General features: G+C 41.8%; 1 protein-coding gene across 1 annotated transcript in view; it reads left to right on the forward strand.

Annotated features, from left to right (window-relative positions):
• LOC127010015 (uncharacterized) overlaps window positions 1-16,765 on the forward strand; it is a 33,852-nt gene that overhangs the window by 13,980 nt on the left and 3,107 nt on the right. The window contains exon 2 of the mRNA XM_050883720.1: window positions 14,488-16,765. This exon is cut by the window's right edge and continues 3,107 nt beyond it. Coding sequence (XP_050739677.1) covers window positions 14,488-16,765 — 2,278 coding nt within the window. The remainder of the gene's footprint in view (window positions 1-14,487) is intronic.

The raw sequence follows: 16,765 nt of genomic DNA on the forward strand, positions 1-16,765 counted from the left end.
GAGAGAGAGAGAGAGAGAGAGAGAGAGAGAGAGAGAGAGAGAGAGGTGGATAGTTAAGGGAAGAAGGAAATAAAGGAAGGGAGGAAAGGGAGAGAAGGGAGATAAACGAATACAAGAGAGAGGGAGAGGGAAACACACACACACACACACACACACACACACACACACACACACACACACACACACACACACACACACACACACACATATAATTAACGCCAGTGTGTGTATTTATAATATTTCCTACGCCTCTTAACAACCCGTATCGCTGCTTAATCACGATATCATTTGAGAGATGGACGCTGCTGGCAGACAAATTTATACCCTTATTAACATGTAAACAACCGTGCTATCCGTCCATTCATATCTGTATTAATTGTTGTGTAAATAGTAGTAGTAGTAGTAGTAGTAGAAGGAGGAGGAGGAGGAGGACGAAGAGAATAAGGAAAAGGAGAAAGGAGAAGGTGAAAAGGAAGAGATGGAGGAGGAGGAATAAAAAGAGGAGAAAGAGGAAAAGAAGAGGAGGAAGAGGAGAAAGGAGAAGGTGAAAAGGAGGAGATGGAGGAGGAGGAATAAGAAGAACAAGAGGGAGAGGAGAAAGAGAAGAGGAGGAAGAGGAAAAATGAGTAAAAAGGAGATCGTGAAGGAGGAATAAAAAGAGGAGGAGGGAGAGAGAAGGAGGAGAAGGAGAGAGGAGAGAGGAGGAGAAGGAGGAGGAGGAAGAAGAATAACAAGAAAAGCAGCAACAACAACAACAACAATAATAATAATAATAATAATAATAATAAATGACTAATACCTTATCCATTACCTGCTAATAACACACACACGCACGCACACACACCTGTCTGGCTCACCTGGCAGAAGCACCTTTAAGAGTTAATTAGCCCCATCAAATACTTATATTCACTCTCCCTTTTGCTGTCCTGAAACTTTGGTGGAAATGATTTTATGCGAACACTAAAGATGAGGTGTGTGTGTGTGTGTGTGTGTGTGTGTGTGTGTGTGTGTGTGTGTGTGTGTACCTTCTACACTATTTTCGTTATTAATATCATCATCATCAAATAGTAAATAGGAAAAGAATATTGTGAGAAAATAATAGTGTTTCTCTCATACTCTTAAAAATAAAAACAGGGAAAGAATAAAGAGGATAAATATTATAGACCGATTGTTATAAAGTAAAAGTGAATCCTAATTAACCGAATCCGATACACTCATAAACCTCAATCCACGTCAGAAATCCAGGTGAACAAAAAACAAAACAAAAAAACGCCCTCAGGTATAAAAGAACACCTGCAGAATCCAACCCTTTTAATTAGCACGCCCCAAACCTGATGCAAGAAAAAAAATAATAATAAAACACAAACATCAAATTCCGTCAGAGTCAAACGATATCATTGTCTAAAAAAACATTATATTTATGTGGCAATAAACACCTGTATATGGGGGGGTAAACCCATACAAGGGAAGGGTAGGGGAGGATAGGGGGAAGTGAAAGGAAGGGCAGGGTAGGTTGGGGAAGGGAAGAGAAGGGATAGCTAGGGAAGAGTATGGAAGGGGAAGGGAAGGGAATGAGTAGGGAAAGAGTAGGGAAAGGAAGAGGAAGGGAAGGGAAGGGAAAGGAAGGGCAGGGTAGGTTGGGGAAGGGAAGAGAAGGGTAGGGAAAGTAAGGGAAGGTAAGGGGAAGGGAAGGGAAGGATAGGAAAGGGAAAATGAAGGGAAGGGAATGGACGTGGAGGTGTATGTTTCCATGTGTGTGTGTGTGTGTGTGTGTGTGTGTGTGTGTTTTTGATAATAATAATAACAATAACAATAGTAATAACAACAAAAATGACAGTACCCATAAACACACACACACACACACACACACACACACACACACACACACAGCCACCCACCAAATCATTATCACTACATTTCCACAATCATTTTTATACACATATTCAAACACACGCAAACACACACACACACACACACACACACACACACACACACACACACACACACACACACACACACACACACACACACACACACACACACACACAAACACCATAAAAAAACAGCGCATTAATTCCACAGACGTCACCTGCTGGCTTCATCCGTCACAGGTATTCGCTAAAAGACCATCAACGTAATGACTTAAAAATAATAATGATAATAACTTGATTTTTTGTTCATTACTGACGCTGAAAATCACACTAACATAATATACAGAGGAGGAGGAGGAAGAGGAGGAAGAGGAGGAGGAGGAGGAGGAGGAATAAAGTGAGAATGGGGAATAGAAAGAAGGAAGAACAGGAAAGAAAAGAAAATGTAGAATGAAAAAGAAAAGAAAGAAAGAGGTAGAGGAGGAGGAAGAGGAGAAAAATATGAAAATACAGAAATCGAAAGAAAGGAAAAACAAAAGAAAAAGATAATAAAATGAAAATGAGAAAGAGAGAACACGAAATACGAATTAGCAAAAAAATAAAGTCGAAGGAGAAAAGAATGAAAAAATTTGATTGAAAAATAAAAATAAAGGAAAAAGAGAAACAGGAGGAGGAGAAGAAGAAAGATAAAGAAAGAAAATAATGAAGAGAATAAGAAGATGATAAACATAGATAAATAAGCAAAATAGATAGATAGAAAAATAAATGAAGAAATAAAGTTAAATAAAAATAAATACAAATAGAAATGATAAACAGGAGAACAAGAGGAAATGAGGAAATGGAATAAGAGAAAGAGGAAATAGATAGACATGAAAACAAAGAGGAGGAGGAGGAGGAGAAGAGGAAGAGGAGGAGGTGACCGAGAAAGCGAACAAAGGGAGGAGAGGAAAAAGGTGATAAATTAGAGAATTGTGAGAAAAGGAAAAAGGAAAAGGAAAATGGAGGTTAACCTAAATAAGAATCAGAGGAGAAAGAGGAGGTGGAAGAAAGAGGGAGAAGAGAGAAGAAGAAAAACAGGACAAGGAAACAGAAGAAAAATAAAGAAAATGACTGAATATAGAGAAAAAAGGGAAGAAAAATGAAAGGAAGAGAAAAGAAGAGGAAAAACACATGAAAAAGGTGAAGGAAAAGAAAGAAAAGAACAAAATAAAAGGACAAATGAAGAAAAATTGAAAGAAAAGAAAAGAAACGGAAAAGAATAAGAAAAAAAGGTGAAGGAAAAGAAAGATTGGAGGAAAGGGAGTTAGAAAGGAAAGGAAAATGAGGAGAAAAGTGATGAAATAAAAGAGTGAAGAAGAAAAAAAAGAATAAGGTAAAGGAAGGAAAAAGAAGAGAAGGAAAGTAAGGAAAAGGAAGGAATAGAAGAAAGGACTCGAAAAATTTTAATGAGGAAGAGAAGGAATATAAGAAAGCGAGAAAGAGAATAATAAAAATAAAGAGAGAGAGAGAGAGAGAGAGAGAGAGAGAGAGAGAGAGAGAGAGAGAGAGAGAGAGTTAGAGAAGTGAAAAAGGAGGAGAGGGAAGAAAAACAAGAAAATAAAGTAAAACAAAAAAACACAAATAAAAGAGATTAAAGAAAGAAAGAAGAAAAAAATAAAACAAAAGAAGGAGAGAAAAAAGACAAGGTAAGCAAAGAAGAGGAAGATAAAGGAAGAAGGAAATGAAGGAGGAGGAAAAGGAAGACAAGACAGACAGACAGACAGACAGACACAGACAGACAGACTCTATACAGCACTCTATTTTCTCCTTCAACTTTCCTCGTACCCAAGTAATTTTCTCTCTCTCTCTCTCTCTCTCTCTCTCTCTGCCCTTATCTCTGTATTTTTTTCTTTTCTTTTTTTCTAATATATCTTAAGCATTTTTCCCTCCTCTTTTTCCTTCTCATCCTTTTTTTTTCATCATATCTGTATCTCATTTTCTTCTTCCTCCTCATCCTTCTTCTTCTTCTTCTTCTTCTTCTTCTTCTTCTTCTTCTTCTTCTTCTTCTTCGAAAATCTCATTACCCTCCAAAATACTTTCCCGGAATATGAAAAATAATTTGAGAAAAGTTGGAAAATATTAAAATGAAAACAACAACAACAAAATGAGAAGAAATATAGATGGGTGACTCTCTAATATTTTCTTACTTATTTCATTTATTCATTTCGTTTTATTTCCTTCTATTCATCATCTTTCTATTCTACTTATGACGTTCTTCTTTATCCTTCTCTTCCTTCATCTTCCTTGTTTTCCTATTTTCTCTTTCTCTATTTTTTCTCTCTCTCTCTCTCTCTCTCTCTCTCTCTCTCTCTCTCTCTCTCTCTAACTATATCTTATCATCCCAAATATTACTTTCACGCCCATCCCCATCTTCCCCCTCCCCCCTCCCCCCCGTATCCCGTTTTCTCCACGCCCACAAAACACCAGGGTACACTTCTTTAAAAACCAGTAGAATTAACAGGTAGAATACGAGATTAGTACAGGTGATAGAATTAGAAAGGGAGGGTCACTTTCTCTTTCTATTCCTCTACTTTTCCTGTTCCTCATATTTTGTTGTTGTTATTTTTTAGTTTTTGAGAAGGAAAAGGAAAAGGTTGTTATATAAGAGAGAGAGAGAGAGAGAGAGAGAGAGAGAGAGAGAGAGAGAGAGAGAGAGAGAGAGAGAAAAGAAACGAAAAGAAGGAAATGGAAGAGAGGAAAGGAAAATGAAAGAATAGGGAGAAGGAAGGAAGGAGGAAGAAAAAGAAAGACAAGGAAAGGAAGGAAATAGAAGAGAGAGGAAAGGAAAATTAAGAAAGAGGGAAATAGGAAAAGGGAAGAGGAGAAGGAAGAAAGAGAGAAATAAGGAAAGAAGAGAGCATAACTTTCTCTTCTTCCTCTTTTTCTTCTTCTTCTTCTTCTTCTTCTTCTTCCTCTTCGTAACTTATTTCTTCACCCACGAAAAACCAAACCAGAACGTGTATGTGACAAGACCGAGGGGGTGGGGGGGGCGGAGTCGGGGAGGGGGTGAGGCAACTGGTCTTAATGGACATGGGGAGGGGGAGGGAAGGGGAAGAAGGGGAGGGGGGGAGGAATGGGGGGGCGAGAGTGAAGGGGGTTTGAAGATGAGAAAGACTGGGTGTGGGAACTCGGAGAGATGGTTTGGGTAAGTTAAGTGAAGGGGGGAAGGGAAGGGGAGAGAAGGGGAGGGGGAGGAAATGTCTATGGGGAGCAAAATATAGGGTTGTGTGTAAGAGGAAGAGGAGGAGAGAAAGAGGAAGTAGAGGTAAGGAGGAAAGAGAAAGGGAGATAAAAAGAGAGATAGGGAGGGTGGGGTTAAGAATGAGAGATAAGGAGGAGAGAGAAATTGGGAGATGGAGAGAAGGTGAAGGGAGGAAAAGAGAAGAGATAGAGAGGAAAGAAAAATGGGGAGGAGAAGTTAGGAGAGGAAAGGAAAAGAGAGAGAGAGAGAGAGAGAGAGAGAGAGAGGAAAAGTAAAGAAAGAAGAGAAAATAAAGCAAAAGGAAGAGAGAAAGAGAGAAATAGGAAAAGGAAGGAAAGGAGAATAAGGAAAATAAAAGATAGGTAAGAAAGAGAGAGGTAGGAAAAGAAAAAAGAAAAGGAAAATAAAGAAAAGAAGAAGAAAAGAAAGGCAGGTCGGGAAGGGAAAGGGAAGGGAGGGAAGAGGCAGAGGAAGAGAAAAGGAAGGGAAGGGAAGGGAGAGAAAGAAAGGGAAGAAGAAGGAAGAGAAAAAGGAGAGAGAAGTAAGAAAGAAAACGAAAGGGAGGAGGGAGAGAAAGAGGAAAAGGAAGGAGAGAAAAGGGAAAGTAAGAGAGAGAGAGAGAGTGGAGAGGAAAGGGAGAAGAGGAAGAGGAAGGAAGGGAGAGAAAGGGGGAGGGAGGGAGGTAAAGGGGGGAGAGGTGCTGCACAGGTAAGCGATGGGAGAACATGTCTTAAGCACAGGTAAGGGGCAGGTAACGAGAACACTACCTGCATCTCTCTCTCTCTCTCTCTCTCTCTCTCTCTCTCTCTCTTTATGTATCTTCCTTTCTTTTTAATTCTTTTTTTTTCATAGTTTTGTTTTTCTCTTTAATATTCTTTCTTTTTCTTTAATTCTATCTTGTTTTCTTTTATTTATTTCAGTGTTTTAAGCTTTCTCTCTCTCTCTCTCTCTCTCTCTCTCTCTCTCTCTCTCTCTCTCTCTCTCTCTCTCTCTCTCTCTCTCTGACAAAAGGAAGTAAATAGAGAAAAAAAGAGAATAAAAGAGGAAGGAAACAAAAACTGGATTGACCACTTTCTCTTTCTCTTGCTTTCTCTCTCTCTCTCTCTCTCTCTCTCTCTCTCTCTCTCTCTCTCTCTCTCTCTCTCTCTCTCTCTCTCTCTCTCTCTCTCTCTCTCTCCTTTCTCTCTCTCTCTCTCTCTCTCTCTTCTTCCATCTCCTTTTTCCTTTATTTTTTTCCATTATTTCTTTATTATTTATGAGAGAGAGAGAGAGAGAGAGAGAGAGAGAGAGAGAGAGAGAGAGAGAGAAAATAAAACGTGGGCGCTAAGAGATGTATGGGCGTGGCTTGCGTGTGTGTGTGTGTGTGTGTGTGTGTGTGTGTGTGTGTGTGTGTGTGTGTGTTGCTTGTGGCTTCATGAATGCGAATGTGCTTACTCATCTCCACCTCCTCCTCTTCCTCCTCCTCTTGCTCCTCCTCTTTCTCCCCCTCCTCCTCCTCCTCCTCTTTCTCCTCCTCCTCCGCCATAAATTTTTTGCCTCTTCTTCGCTTTTATTATTTATTATTTTCACTTCACATAACTTTATTCTTTGATTCCGAAATGTACGCGTGTGTGTGTGTGTGTGTGTGTGTGTGTGTGTGTGTGTGTGTGTGTGTGTGTGCGTGGGTGGGTGTGGGCCAGGTATTTCTTCAAGGTTCTAGACACACCTAAACTGAAATCTGTGAAACCAGGTAATATGGTGCATCAAGGTGAAAAGAAGCAAGGTGAGGTAAGGGAAGGTAAGGTCAGGAAAAGGTGTGCCAGGTATGATGAAGCTATGCCAGGTAATGTAAAGGCTACGACAGGTGAGATCAGGTTTTGTTGAGCTGAGTGAAATTAGTTGAGCTTAGGTTAGGTTTGATTGCTTCTAGTTAGGTTGGGTTTAAGTAGCTTAGGTTAGGTTGAGTGGTGTATTAAGGTGAGGTGATGAAGGCTACGACAGGTGAGATCAGGTTTTGTTGAGCTGAGTGAGATTAGTTGAGCTTAGGTTAGGTTTGATTGCCTCTAGTTAGGTTGGGTTTAAGTAGCTTAGGGTAGGTTGAGTGGTGTATTAAGGTGAGGTGGTGAAGGCTACGACAGGTGAGATCAGGTTTTGTTGAGCTGAGTGAGATTAGTTGAGCTTAGGTTAGGTTGGATTGCTTTTAGGTAGAATGGGTTCAAGTTAGGTTAGGTTAGGTTAGGTTGAGTGGTGTATTAAGGTGAGGTGGTGAAGGCTACGACAGGTGAGATCAGGTTTTGTTGAGCTGAGTGAAATTAGTTGAGCTTAGGTTAGGTTTGATTGCTTTTAGTTAGGTTGGGTTTAAGTTAGGTTAGGTTAGGTTAGGTTGAGTGGTGATTAAGGTGAGGTAGGGAAAGGTAAGGTCAGGTAAAGGTAATGTAAAAGCTTCGCCAGGTGAGATCAGGTTTTGTTGAGCTGAGTGAAATTAGTTGAGCTTAGGTTAGGTTTGATTGCTTTTAGTTAGGCTGGGTTCAAGTTGGGTAAGGTTAGGTTAGGTTGAGTTAGATTAAGATACTTTGGGTTCAAGATGGGTTAGGTGAGATGGTATTGGTCTGTGTTGGGTTAGATGCGATTACATTGAGTTAAGAATTATATCTTCCGTGAGGTTGCATTTGGTTCAAAGTTAATCAAGATGTGGTTTATATATATTTAGTTGGGTTAGGTTAGTTTCCAATGGGTCTAAGTTTGTTTAAGGGAGGTTGGATTGGTTTAAGTTTGTTTTGGTGAGTTTTCTGCTTTTTTAGTTTTAATTTTTGCTTAGTTTAGATTGGGTTTGGTAAGATTGGTGGAAATTTTGTTGGGTTAGGTAAAGATAAATTTGGTCATTCCTCCAATCAATCATTTATCATTTTCTCCTTCCGTCTTCACTTCATCCACCTTTATTTCCTTGCTTCTCTTATAAGGTTAAAGTCGGCTAAGGTTAAGTGAACAGAGATAACCTTAAACCAAGTAAATAAAGGTGAAGTTGAGACAAGAGAGCTGAAGCGGTCTAGGAAAAGGTGGGAAAGGGCAGGTAAACGCAGGTAAGGATATCAGGTGAGGAATTAGATCAAGTTGAATAAATAGCGGGAATTCAAAGCCGTTTAAAGGTAGAGACAGGTAAGTTTAATCAGTCTAGGGCAGGTAAGTACAGGTAGGATTATCAGGTGGGGAATTAGATTAAGGTTAGGTCAAGTTGAATAAATAGCGGGAATTCAAAGCCGTTTAAAGGTAGAGACAGGTTAGGTTAGGACAGGTGAGTTTAAACAGTCTATGGCAGGTGAACTCAGGTACGATTATCAGGTGTGGAACTTGATTATAGTTAGGAAAGGTTAAATAAATAGAGGTAGTTCAAAGACAGGTAAATACAGGTAAGGTTACGACAGGTGAGTTTAATCAGTCTGTGGCAGGGTAAGCATATCAGGTGAGGTTGAATTTTTGATTAGGGATGGTTAGATAAATAGAGGTAATTCAACCCCAGGTAAATACAGGTAAGATTAAAACAGGTGAATACAGGTAAGATGATAAGGAAACATTAGATTAGGTAAAGTTTAGGAAAGGTTAAATAAACAGAGGAAATTTCAAGCCAAGTAAGGTCTAGAAAGTGAGTTTAATTAGTATAAGGAAGTGAAGGAAGTCAAATAAGGATAAAAAAAAGATAAATTTGGTTAAAGTTAAAAATACATTGCGTTAAAGTTAGCTTAGGTTGAATAAGTGGAAGCAAATTAAAGCCAGGTGTATCAAGGTAAGCTGAAGACAGGTGAATATGATTAGTGTAGGGCAGGTAAGCAGATCAGGTGAGGTTGAATTTAAAGTTCGGTAAGGTAAGATAAATAGAGATAATATAAGGACAGGTAAGCATAGGTAAGGTTAAGACAGGTGAGTTTAATCAGTTAAGGGCAGGTAAACAGATCAGGTGAGGTTTAATTTTAAGTTAGGAAAGGTTAGATAAATAGGTATAATCTTAAGACAGGTAAACATAGGTAAGGTTAAGACAGGTGAGCTTAATCAATCAAGGGCAGGTGAGCAGATCAGGTGAGGTTGAATTTTAGGTTAGGTAAGTTTAGATGAATTGGTGTAATCTTAAGACAGGTAAGCACTGGTAAGGTTAAGACAGGTAAGTTCAATCAGTGTAGGGCAGGCAGGGCGGGGGCAGGTACACACAACAGGTAAGCTTAAGAAAGATATACAGGTGCAGGTTAAACAGGTACTTACACTCCACAGGTAAGGTTAGGGAGGCGTTCTACAGGTGGTAACTACTCTTCCTTTCTTCCAGCAACGCCTCCTCCTCCTCCTCCTCCTCCTCCTCCTCCTCCTCCTCCTCTTGTTCGTACTCCACCTACTTTTCTCTTTCTCTCTCTCTCTTTCTCTCTCCTTACCTGAGTATAATTAACCTCAAGGGATTTATTACCTGTGTGAGAGGTATTGATGTAGTTATTTATTTTCTTTTTTTCTTTATTGTCTTTGTTTTTTTGTTTTGGTTCTCTTCGCCTTATTTGGGTTGGTAATGTTCTCTTTTTCTCTTTCTCTTCTCTTTTGTCTTTCTCTTTTTCTCTTTCTCTTTCTTTTGTCTTGTTTTGTATTTTGTTTCGTTGCTTTTTCATCTTTTTCTCTCCATCTGTTTTCTTGTTTTTTAGTGTGTGTGTGTGTGTGTGTGTGTGTGTGTGTGTGTGTGTGTGTGTGTGTGTGTGTATGACTTACATTCTCCTTTTTTTTATCAGATTCCTCTTTTCCTTTTCCTTCTCCATTGTTTGTCTGTCTGTCTGCCTGTTTGTCTGTCACTCATTCTATCATTCCTATCTATCATTCCTCTTCGTTTCCTTTACCTATTCTTCGTCTTTTCCTGTCTTTCTTTCTCTCTCTCTCTCGGCTGTGTATTTCCGTCTTTCCGTCTGTTAGTGTATCCTCCCGTCTGTGTGTCTGTTTATACTCGTCCGTCTCTCTTCCTGTCTGTCTGTCTCTGTGGTCCATATTATTAAACGTATCGGGTTGACACTACATCTATTACCCTTGGCTACAGAGGAGATGAATCAGATTTTCATGGGTGTTTTTTCCTGTTCATTATGCAGAGTCGTGTAAATCTATCACTGGGAACATAAAACAGTCCATGGAAATCCAACACATAGAGGATTTAAAGGGTTTTCAAGAGTGTTTCCCCTGTTCAAGATGCAGAAGTCGTGTAAAACTATCATTAGGAACACAAAACAGTCAATGAAAATCCAACACATAGAGGATTTAAAGGGTTTTCAAGAGTGTTTCCCCTGTTCAAGATTCAGAAGGCGTGTAAAACTATCACTGGGAACACAAAACAGTCAATGAAAATCGCGCATCTGCAACTTATACCTCTCCTTCTTCCCTCTTTCCCTTTCTACTCATCTCCATCCCCTGTTCCTCCCCTCTTTCTCCTTTCCCCTCATTCTCCCCTCCCCTCTCCTCTCTCGCCCCTTCCTCCCTCTCCTTCCCTATTCCTCCTTATCTTCCATGCAAATCGCACACGGAGGAGATTAGTCGGATTTTCATGGGTGGTTTTCCAGTTCAAGATTTAGAAGTCGTGTAAATCTATCACTGGGAACACAAAACAGTCCATGGAAATAACAGCAACAGCTTCCAACGAGAGGCTTTTTAAATAGGCGAGCTTGAGACGTTTAAAAATAGGACCTTGTATGTCTGTCTGTATCTCTCCATCTGTCTGTCTGTCTGTCTGTCTGTCTGTCTGTATGTATGTATGTATGTATGTGTGTGTGTTTGTTTGAAGTACCCATCCACCCACTAACCCACTCACACACGCACACACTCACACACACACACACACACACACACACACACACACACACACACACACACACACACACACACACACACACACACACACACACACACACACACGCAAAAAACAGGTGTTGAGTAAGAATGGGTAAGGAAGGGCGTGGCTACTCCTCTGACCTCACTTCAAGCCCCCCTCCTCCTCCTCCTCCTCTTCCTCCTCCTCCTCCTCCTCCTCCTCCTCCTCCTCCTCCTCCACGCCTTCTCTCGTGCATCCTCCCCCTCCCTACCTCCCTCCCTCCGACGTATTCTCTCTCTCCCTCTCTCTCGACTCTTTACCTTCCTCCTCCTCCTCCTCCTCCTCCTCCCTTGCCTTACCTTCACCACCCACACCACTGTCTTCCTCCTCCTCCTCCTCCCTTCCTCCTCTTCCTCCTCCTCCTCTTTTTCCACTCCGCTTCTCTTTCCATATTTTTTGTTTTTTCTTCTTTTATCCAAATTGTTCTTTTTTTTTATTTATTTCTCCTTCTGTTTTGTTTTCCTTTCTCTTCTTATTCATTTCTTTCTTTCATCGTTCTCTTCTATACCTTCTCCCTCTTCTCCTCTTTATTATTGTTAATCTCTCTTATCTCCTTCCTTTTCTCTTATTCTTTTTCTCTTCTCCATTTTTTTAAACTTTTCGCATTTCCGTTTTCTTCTCTTCTCTCCCATCCACTTCCTCCCATCTTTCTTATCCACATTTTCCTCCTTTTCTTCTTCCCTTTTCTTCTCTTTATCATTTTTATCCTCTATTCTCTCTTTCATCTTATTCCTTTTCTCTTCCCCTTTATCTAATCTTTTCTCATCTCTTTCCTCTCCTCTTCCACTTTTTCTCCTCTTTTTTTCCACTCCCTCCCACTCATTCTCTCTTTTTTATCTCTTCTCTCTCTCTCTCTCTCTCTCTCTCTCTCTCTCTCTCTCTCTCTCTCTCTCTCTCTTTTCCTCCCCCCATTCTGTATTACTTTAAGGTCTGAAAAATATATACTGTTATTTTTTTCTCCCTCTCTTCCTTCTCTTTTATCTCCATTATTTATCTCTCTTTTTCTCTCCTCTCTCACTGCTACGTATATTTTTCTTCCTCCATCTATAGACGCTTCCTCCTCCTCCTCCTCCTCCTCCTCCTTATCTTCCTCCATTCTTCTTCCTCTCCTTTTCCTATCATTTCTCTCCATCTCTCGTTTGATCCACTTTCTTCTCAATATGTTCGTCCATTTGCCTCCTCCTCCTCCTCCTCCTCCTCCTCCTCCTCCTCCTCCTCCTCTCCCCTTCTTCCTCCTCCACCACCTATTAATTTCCTCCCACTTTACCTCACCTCCTCATTTTCCCTCCATTTCCATACCCATTTCCTCCTCCTCCTCCTCCTCCTCCTTCCCCATTACCTTCACTTCCTCCTCCTCCTCCTCCTCCCTCCCTCTCCATCATTCTCCATATTCTCCACCCTTCCCTTACCTGCCCTTCCCTCCTCCTCCTCCACCTCCTTCTCTACCTTCGCCCTCACCTGTACACCTCTCCCTCACGTTAATTAGTGACCTAAATCTTCAGGTGAGTCATACGTTACCTGCATTTTAAGTGTTTGGTGAAGGTTGTGGTAAGGAGTTTGATTGGCGTTACTGTTATTGTTTTTATTATTTTTCTTATTATTATTTTCATGTTATTATTTTTACCTTTTTTTCATCTTGTTCTTGTTGTTCTTCTTGTTCTTGTTCTTCTTGTTTTTGTTTTTCTTGTTTTTGTTCTTCTTGTTTTTGTTCTTCTTGTTCTTCTTCTTCTACTACTACCACTACTACTACTACTACTACTACTACTATTACTACTACTACTACTTCTACTACTACTACTACTACTACTACTACTTCTACTACTACTACTACTACTACTTTCTCTATCATTATAACTATTACCAAAATAAAATAAAAAAGCAGAAATAATGAGCAAAAAATACGTAAAAAAACACATTCAAACATTTCATTATAAAAAAACACAACTGCTGCTTTTCATCCCATTATATTTATTACCAGAAGAAAAAAAAATCCTCGTGCATATCAAATAAACAAAAAAAAGACAAAAAAATATAAAAGCTGAAAAAATACGCATAAAAAACTATATTCATACACTTCATAAAAAAAAAAAAAACGAGAACACAAACAACGAAGCAGGAAAAATAACAAAAGAAATATATATTCACTCTCACTTAAAAAAAAAAATAGAAACGAAAAGAGAAGAGGCAAGAGGTGTTAAGAGGAGGAGGAGGAAGAGAAAGACAAAGAGAAGGAGAGAGAAGAGAAGAAATGACGAAAATCTATAAACACAAAAGTTAGAAAGCAAAACAAAACACTTCAACAACAACAACAACAACAACAACAACAACAACTTCAACAACAACAAACTCAACAACAACAACAACAAACTCAACAACAACAACAACAACAACAGCACACCATCAACGCTTCATTATCGTTAATCTGAGGGCGCTGATTGAACGCTGATTAACTGGGACACACCTTTACCTGTCTCACTGCGGCACTCATCGTTATTACCTGCTCTCTCTCTCTCTCTCTCTCTCTCTCTCTCTCTCTCTCTCTCTCTCTCATTCATTTTCACTTTTTTTGTTTTTTATAAGTTAGTTTTCTTCTATTTTTCACTATCTTCATTTTCTTTCATCTCTCCCATTTTCTTCTCTCTCTTTTATCTTTTCGTTTCTCCTCTTCTTTTCTCTTGCCTTCTCTTCTTTTATCTTCTCCTTTAATGTCTTACTTCTCTCTCTCTCTCTCTCTCTCTCTCTCTCTCTCTCTCTCTCTCTCTCTCTCTCTCTCTCTCTCTCTCTCTCTCTCTCTCTCGCCTATTACCTGTCGAGCCTCTAATTACACACCTGGGCAGTCCTCCCTACCTGTCAACTTCCACCTACCTGTTAAAAACCGCAAATGTTACCTGAGAAATCACCTGGAATGCAAATAATAACCAGGTAGAGACAGGTAGACAGGTGGACAGGTAAATAGGCAGGTAAGAGGGTTGAAAGGTGATTGGTTAGGTAGGTGGTAGGTAAGAAGTGAGGGAGGGAAGAAGAGAGGGAGGAGGGAGGGAGGTAGGTAAGGTTAGGTTAGGTAAGGTAAGGTACGATAGATTAGGTTAGGTTAGGTAAGGTAGGGAGGGGAGGTTAAGTTAGGTAAGGTTAGGTTAGGTTAGGTAAGGTAGGGATTGAGGTTAGGGTAGGTTAAGTTAGGTACGGTAGGTTAGGTAAGGTTGGGAGGGAGGTTAGAGTAGATTAGGTAAGGTTAGATAGTTAGGTTAAGTTAAGTACGGTAGGTTAGGTTAGGTTAGGTAAGGTAGGGATTGAGGTTAGGTTAGGTTAAGTAAGGTTAGATAGGTTAGGTTACGTTAGGTAGGAAGGTATGCAAGTGAGTGGGTGGACAGAAAAGTAGGTAGGTGGGGAAGGGAGGGGAGGTAAAGAGGAAGGGAGAGAGCGAGATCGAGAGCGAGAGAGAACGATGTATGAATTAGTGGGGTACAGCACACGTTTTCCTTTTTTCACCTTTTCACCCTTTTTCCACCTTCACGCAGGCTGCCTTCACGCTCCTGACAGCCAGCCACGCACCCGGCAGCCACGCCCTCACCCACCTTGGCTCCCCTTCCGCCCACGCTGCACCCCAACCCACCCCAGATGTCCCCCAGATAGCGTTCAGCACCCCAACCATCACCCCAGTCACCCCTGTCTCACCTGCTGATGAGACAGAGAAAAATGACCCCAAAACATCCCCAGGTGGTTTTATGGCCCCAGGTGATCCACAGGTAGCTTCAAACACCCCAATCATCACCCCACGTACCGCAGTCACACCTGTCTCCCCTGGCACCTCACCTCTTAACGAGACAAAGAATAATGGCTCCAGAACGTCCCCAAGCGAACCCCAGGTAACGTCTGACCCTCAGGTAACTGGAAATGCTATACAGGTGAGAATTAATGACCTCCCTCACCTTACACCTGGCCGTGGACACCTGAAACGGGACCATGGTGGAAGTAAGGGGCATGATGGAAGCGGGGTACAAAGGGATCATGACCTTAAAGTACCTGGAAATAGGACCCAAAATCCCTCACTGGAGTCTCAAAGTACCAGAGAAACCGAAATGGATGTGGCGGGGTTGACTAAAATGGATACAAGTTCGACGTTCGACCTTAAAGTACCCGGAAATAGAACCCAAAATCCCTCACTGGAGTCTCAAAGTGACCAAGAAACTGAAATGGATACGGCGGGGTTGACTAAAAAGGATACAAGTTCGACGCGGACCACTCGCAGCGCCACCAGTCCATCAGCGGCCACAGGGAGAACTAGAAGGCGCCTCAAGTCCTCTCAGATACCGGTTGACACTTCAGACCCCTTCAGCGTGGCGCCCCAGCCGGTCAAGGACACTCCGGAGGTGGCGTTAGCGAGGAGGAACTTCTTTCGAACCTACGAGCGGATCCGACTCTCCCTCCTTGGCTCTGAGGGGGATTCGAACCCAGAGGACTCGGTTGGTGACATCAGTGCGTTCTTCACCAACGACCAGAAAGGGAGACCGGACGACCATCAGGACCAGGAAGAGGACGACCATACCCACAACGACGACCCTAAGAGACGCCCAGAAGGTCATGATGGTCAGGAAAGAAGTCGTGACCATGGAGGAAGAGATCATGGTCGTCGGAAAAGCCAAACAGAAAACCACGACCCTTCACCCAAAACCCAGGACCAGGAAACCAATGAAAGCAATAAGGATACCGAACAAAACGACCATGACGACGAAAACGATCAGTCACAGAAGGACGTACAGGACTCTGAGACCGCTAACGACCCTCCAGTGAAGTGCAAAGTACCGGAACCGACTCGGGATCTCTTCCATGCCTCCCCGATCAAGCATCATGGGCCAGTCCTAACCCCACACGACCATATCCAAGACCACACCCACGACCACGGCGACGACTCGGAGACACATACTCACCACGACTCAGGGGAACATCCAGAACTTGAGGAACTCTTCGAAGGCTTGACCAAACTCTACAAACTCTTCAAGAACTTCAAGAAAACTCACCCAGAACAGAAAGCCAGCATCCAGGACCGGCTCATCCATCTCCCACTCTTTGAAACTCTCCTCCACACACACGCTGACGAGGATACCGAGGACCATCACCACCATAGCCACGATCACGCTACAACTCGAATCGTATCACCATTACCAACACCAAGATCACCAGGGAGAAACTTCAGCATCTTCCCAGACCCGGATACCGAACCAGACTACTTCCTGACGTCTATCAACTTGGACCAGGAGTTCGTGGATAGCCTAGAACCCGCGTTACCCCCGAACCCTTTCATCCAGTCCTTCCGACATCTCTGGACCACGAATAGCGGGGGAAAGTGTTACGAAATTGTCATTCTTGAGCCTGAGAAGTACAAGGATTTAGCGGATGATGTACCAGTGAGAGAAGGGTTGAGTTTTGTCCCTTCTTCGTCTTCTGCACCGTCTTCTGCGCCCTTGCCTGTTGCTTTCCCTCACTCGCTGTCCAAACTCATGTCTTCGTCCGTTCCCGTGTCTCATTTCTCTCCTGTCCACATGTCTGTTTCCTCATCTTCCTCTTCATCTCATGCTTTACCCTTCCCTCCTCCTTCTCCTCCTCCTATTCCACACATAACATCTCTAACTACTCCTCCTCCTCCTACTACTGCTATTACACCTGCTACGCCCCCTTCCCGCTTCACAGCAGAGCCCTTCAACTACACATCCACGACAGTCCTCCTCAGAAAGTACTACATCTCGCCGCACTCTGAAGAAAGGGAACCCGGGGAACAGCCGAGTCACCCCTTCAATA

This window comes from Eriocheir sinensis, chromosome 42, assembly GCF_024679095.1.
Source record: "Eriocheir sinensis breed Jianghai 21 chromosome 42, ASM2467909v1, whole genome shotgun sequence".
In the NCBI taxonomy this organism is placed as follows: domain Eukaryota; kingdom Metazoa; phylum Arthropoda; class Malacostraca; order Decapoda; family Varunidae; genus Eriocheir; species Eriocheir sinensis.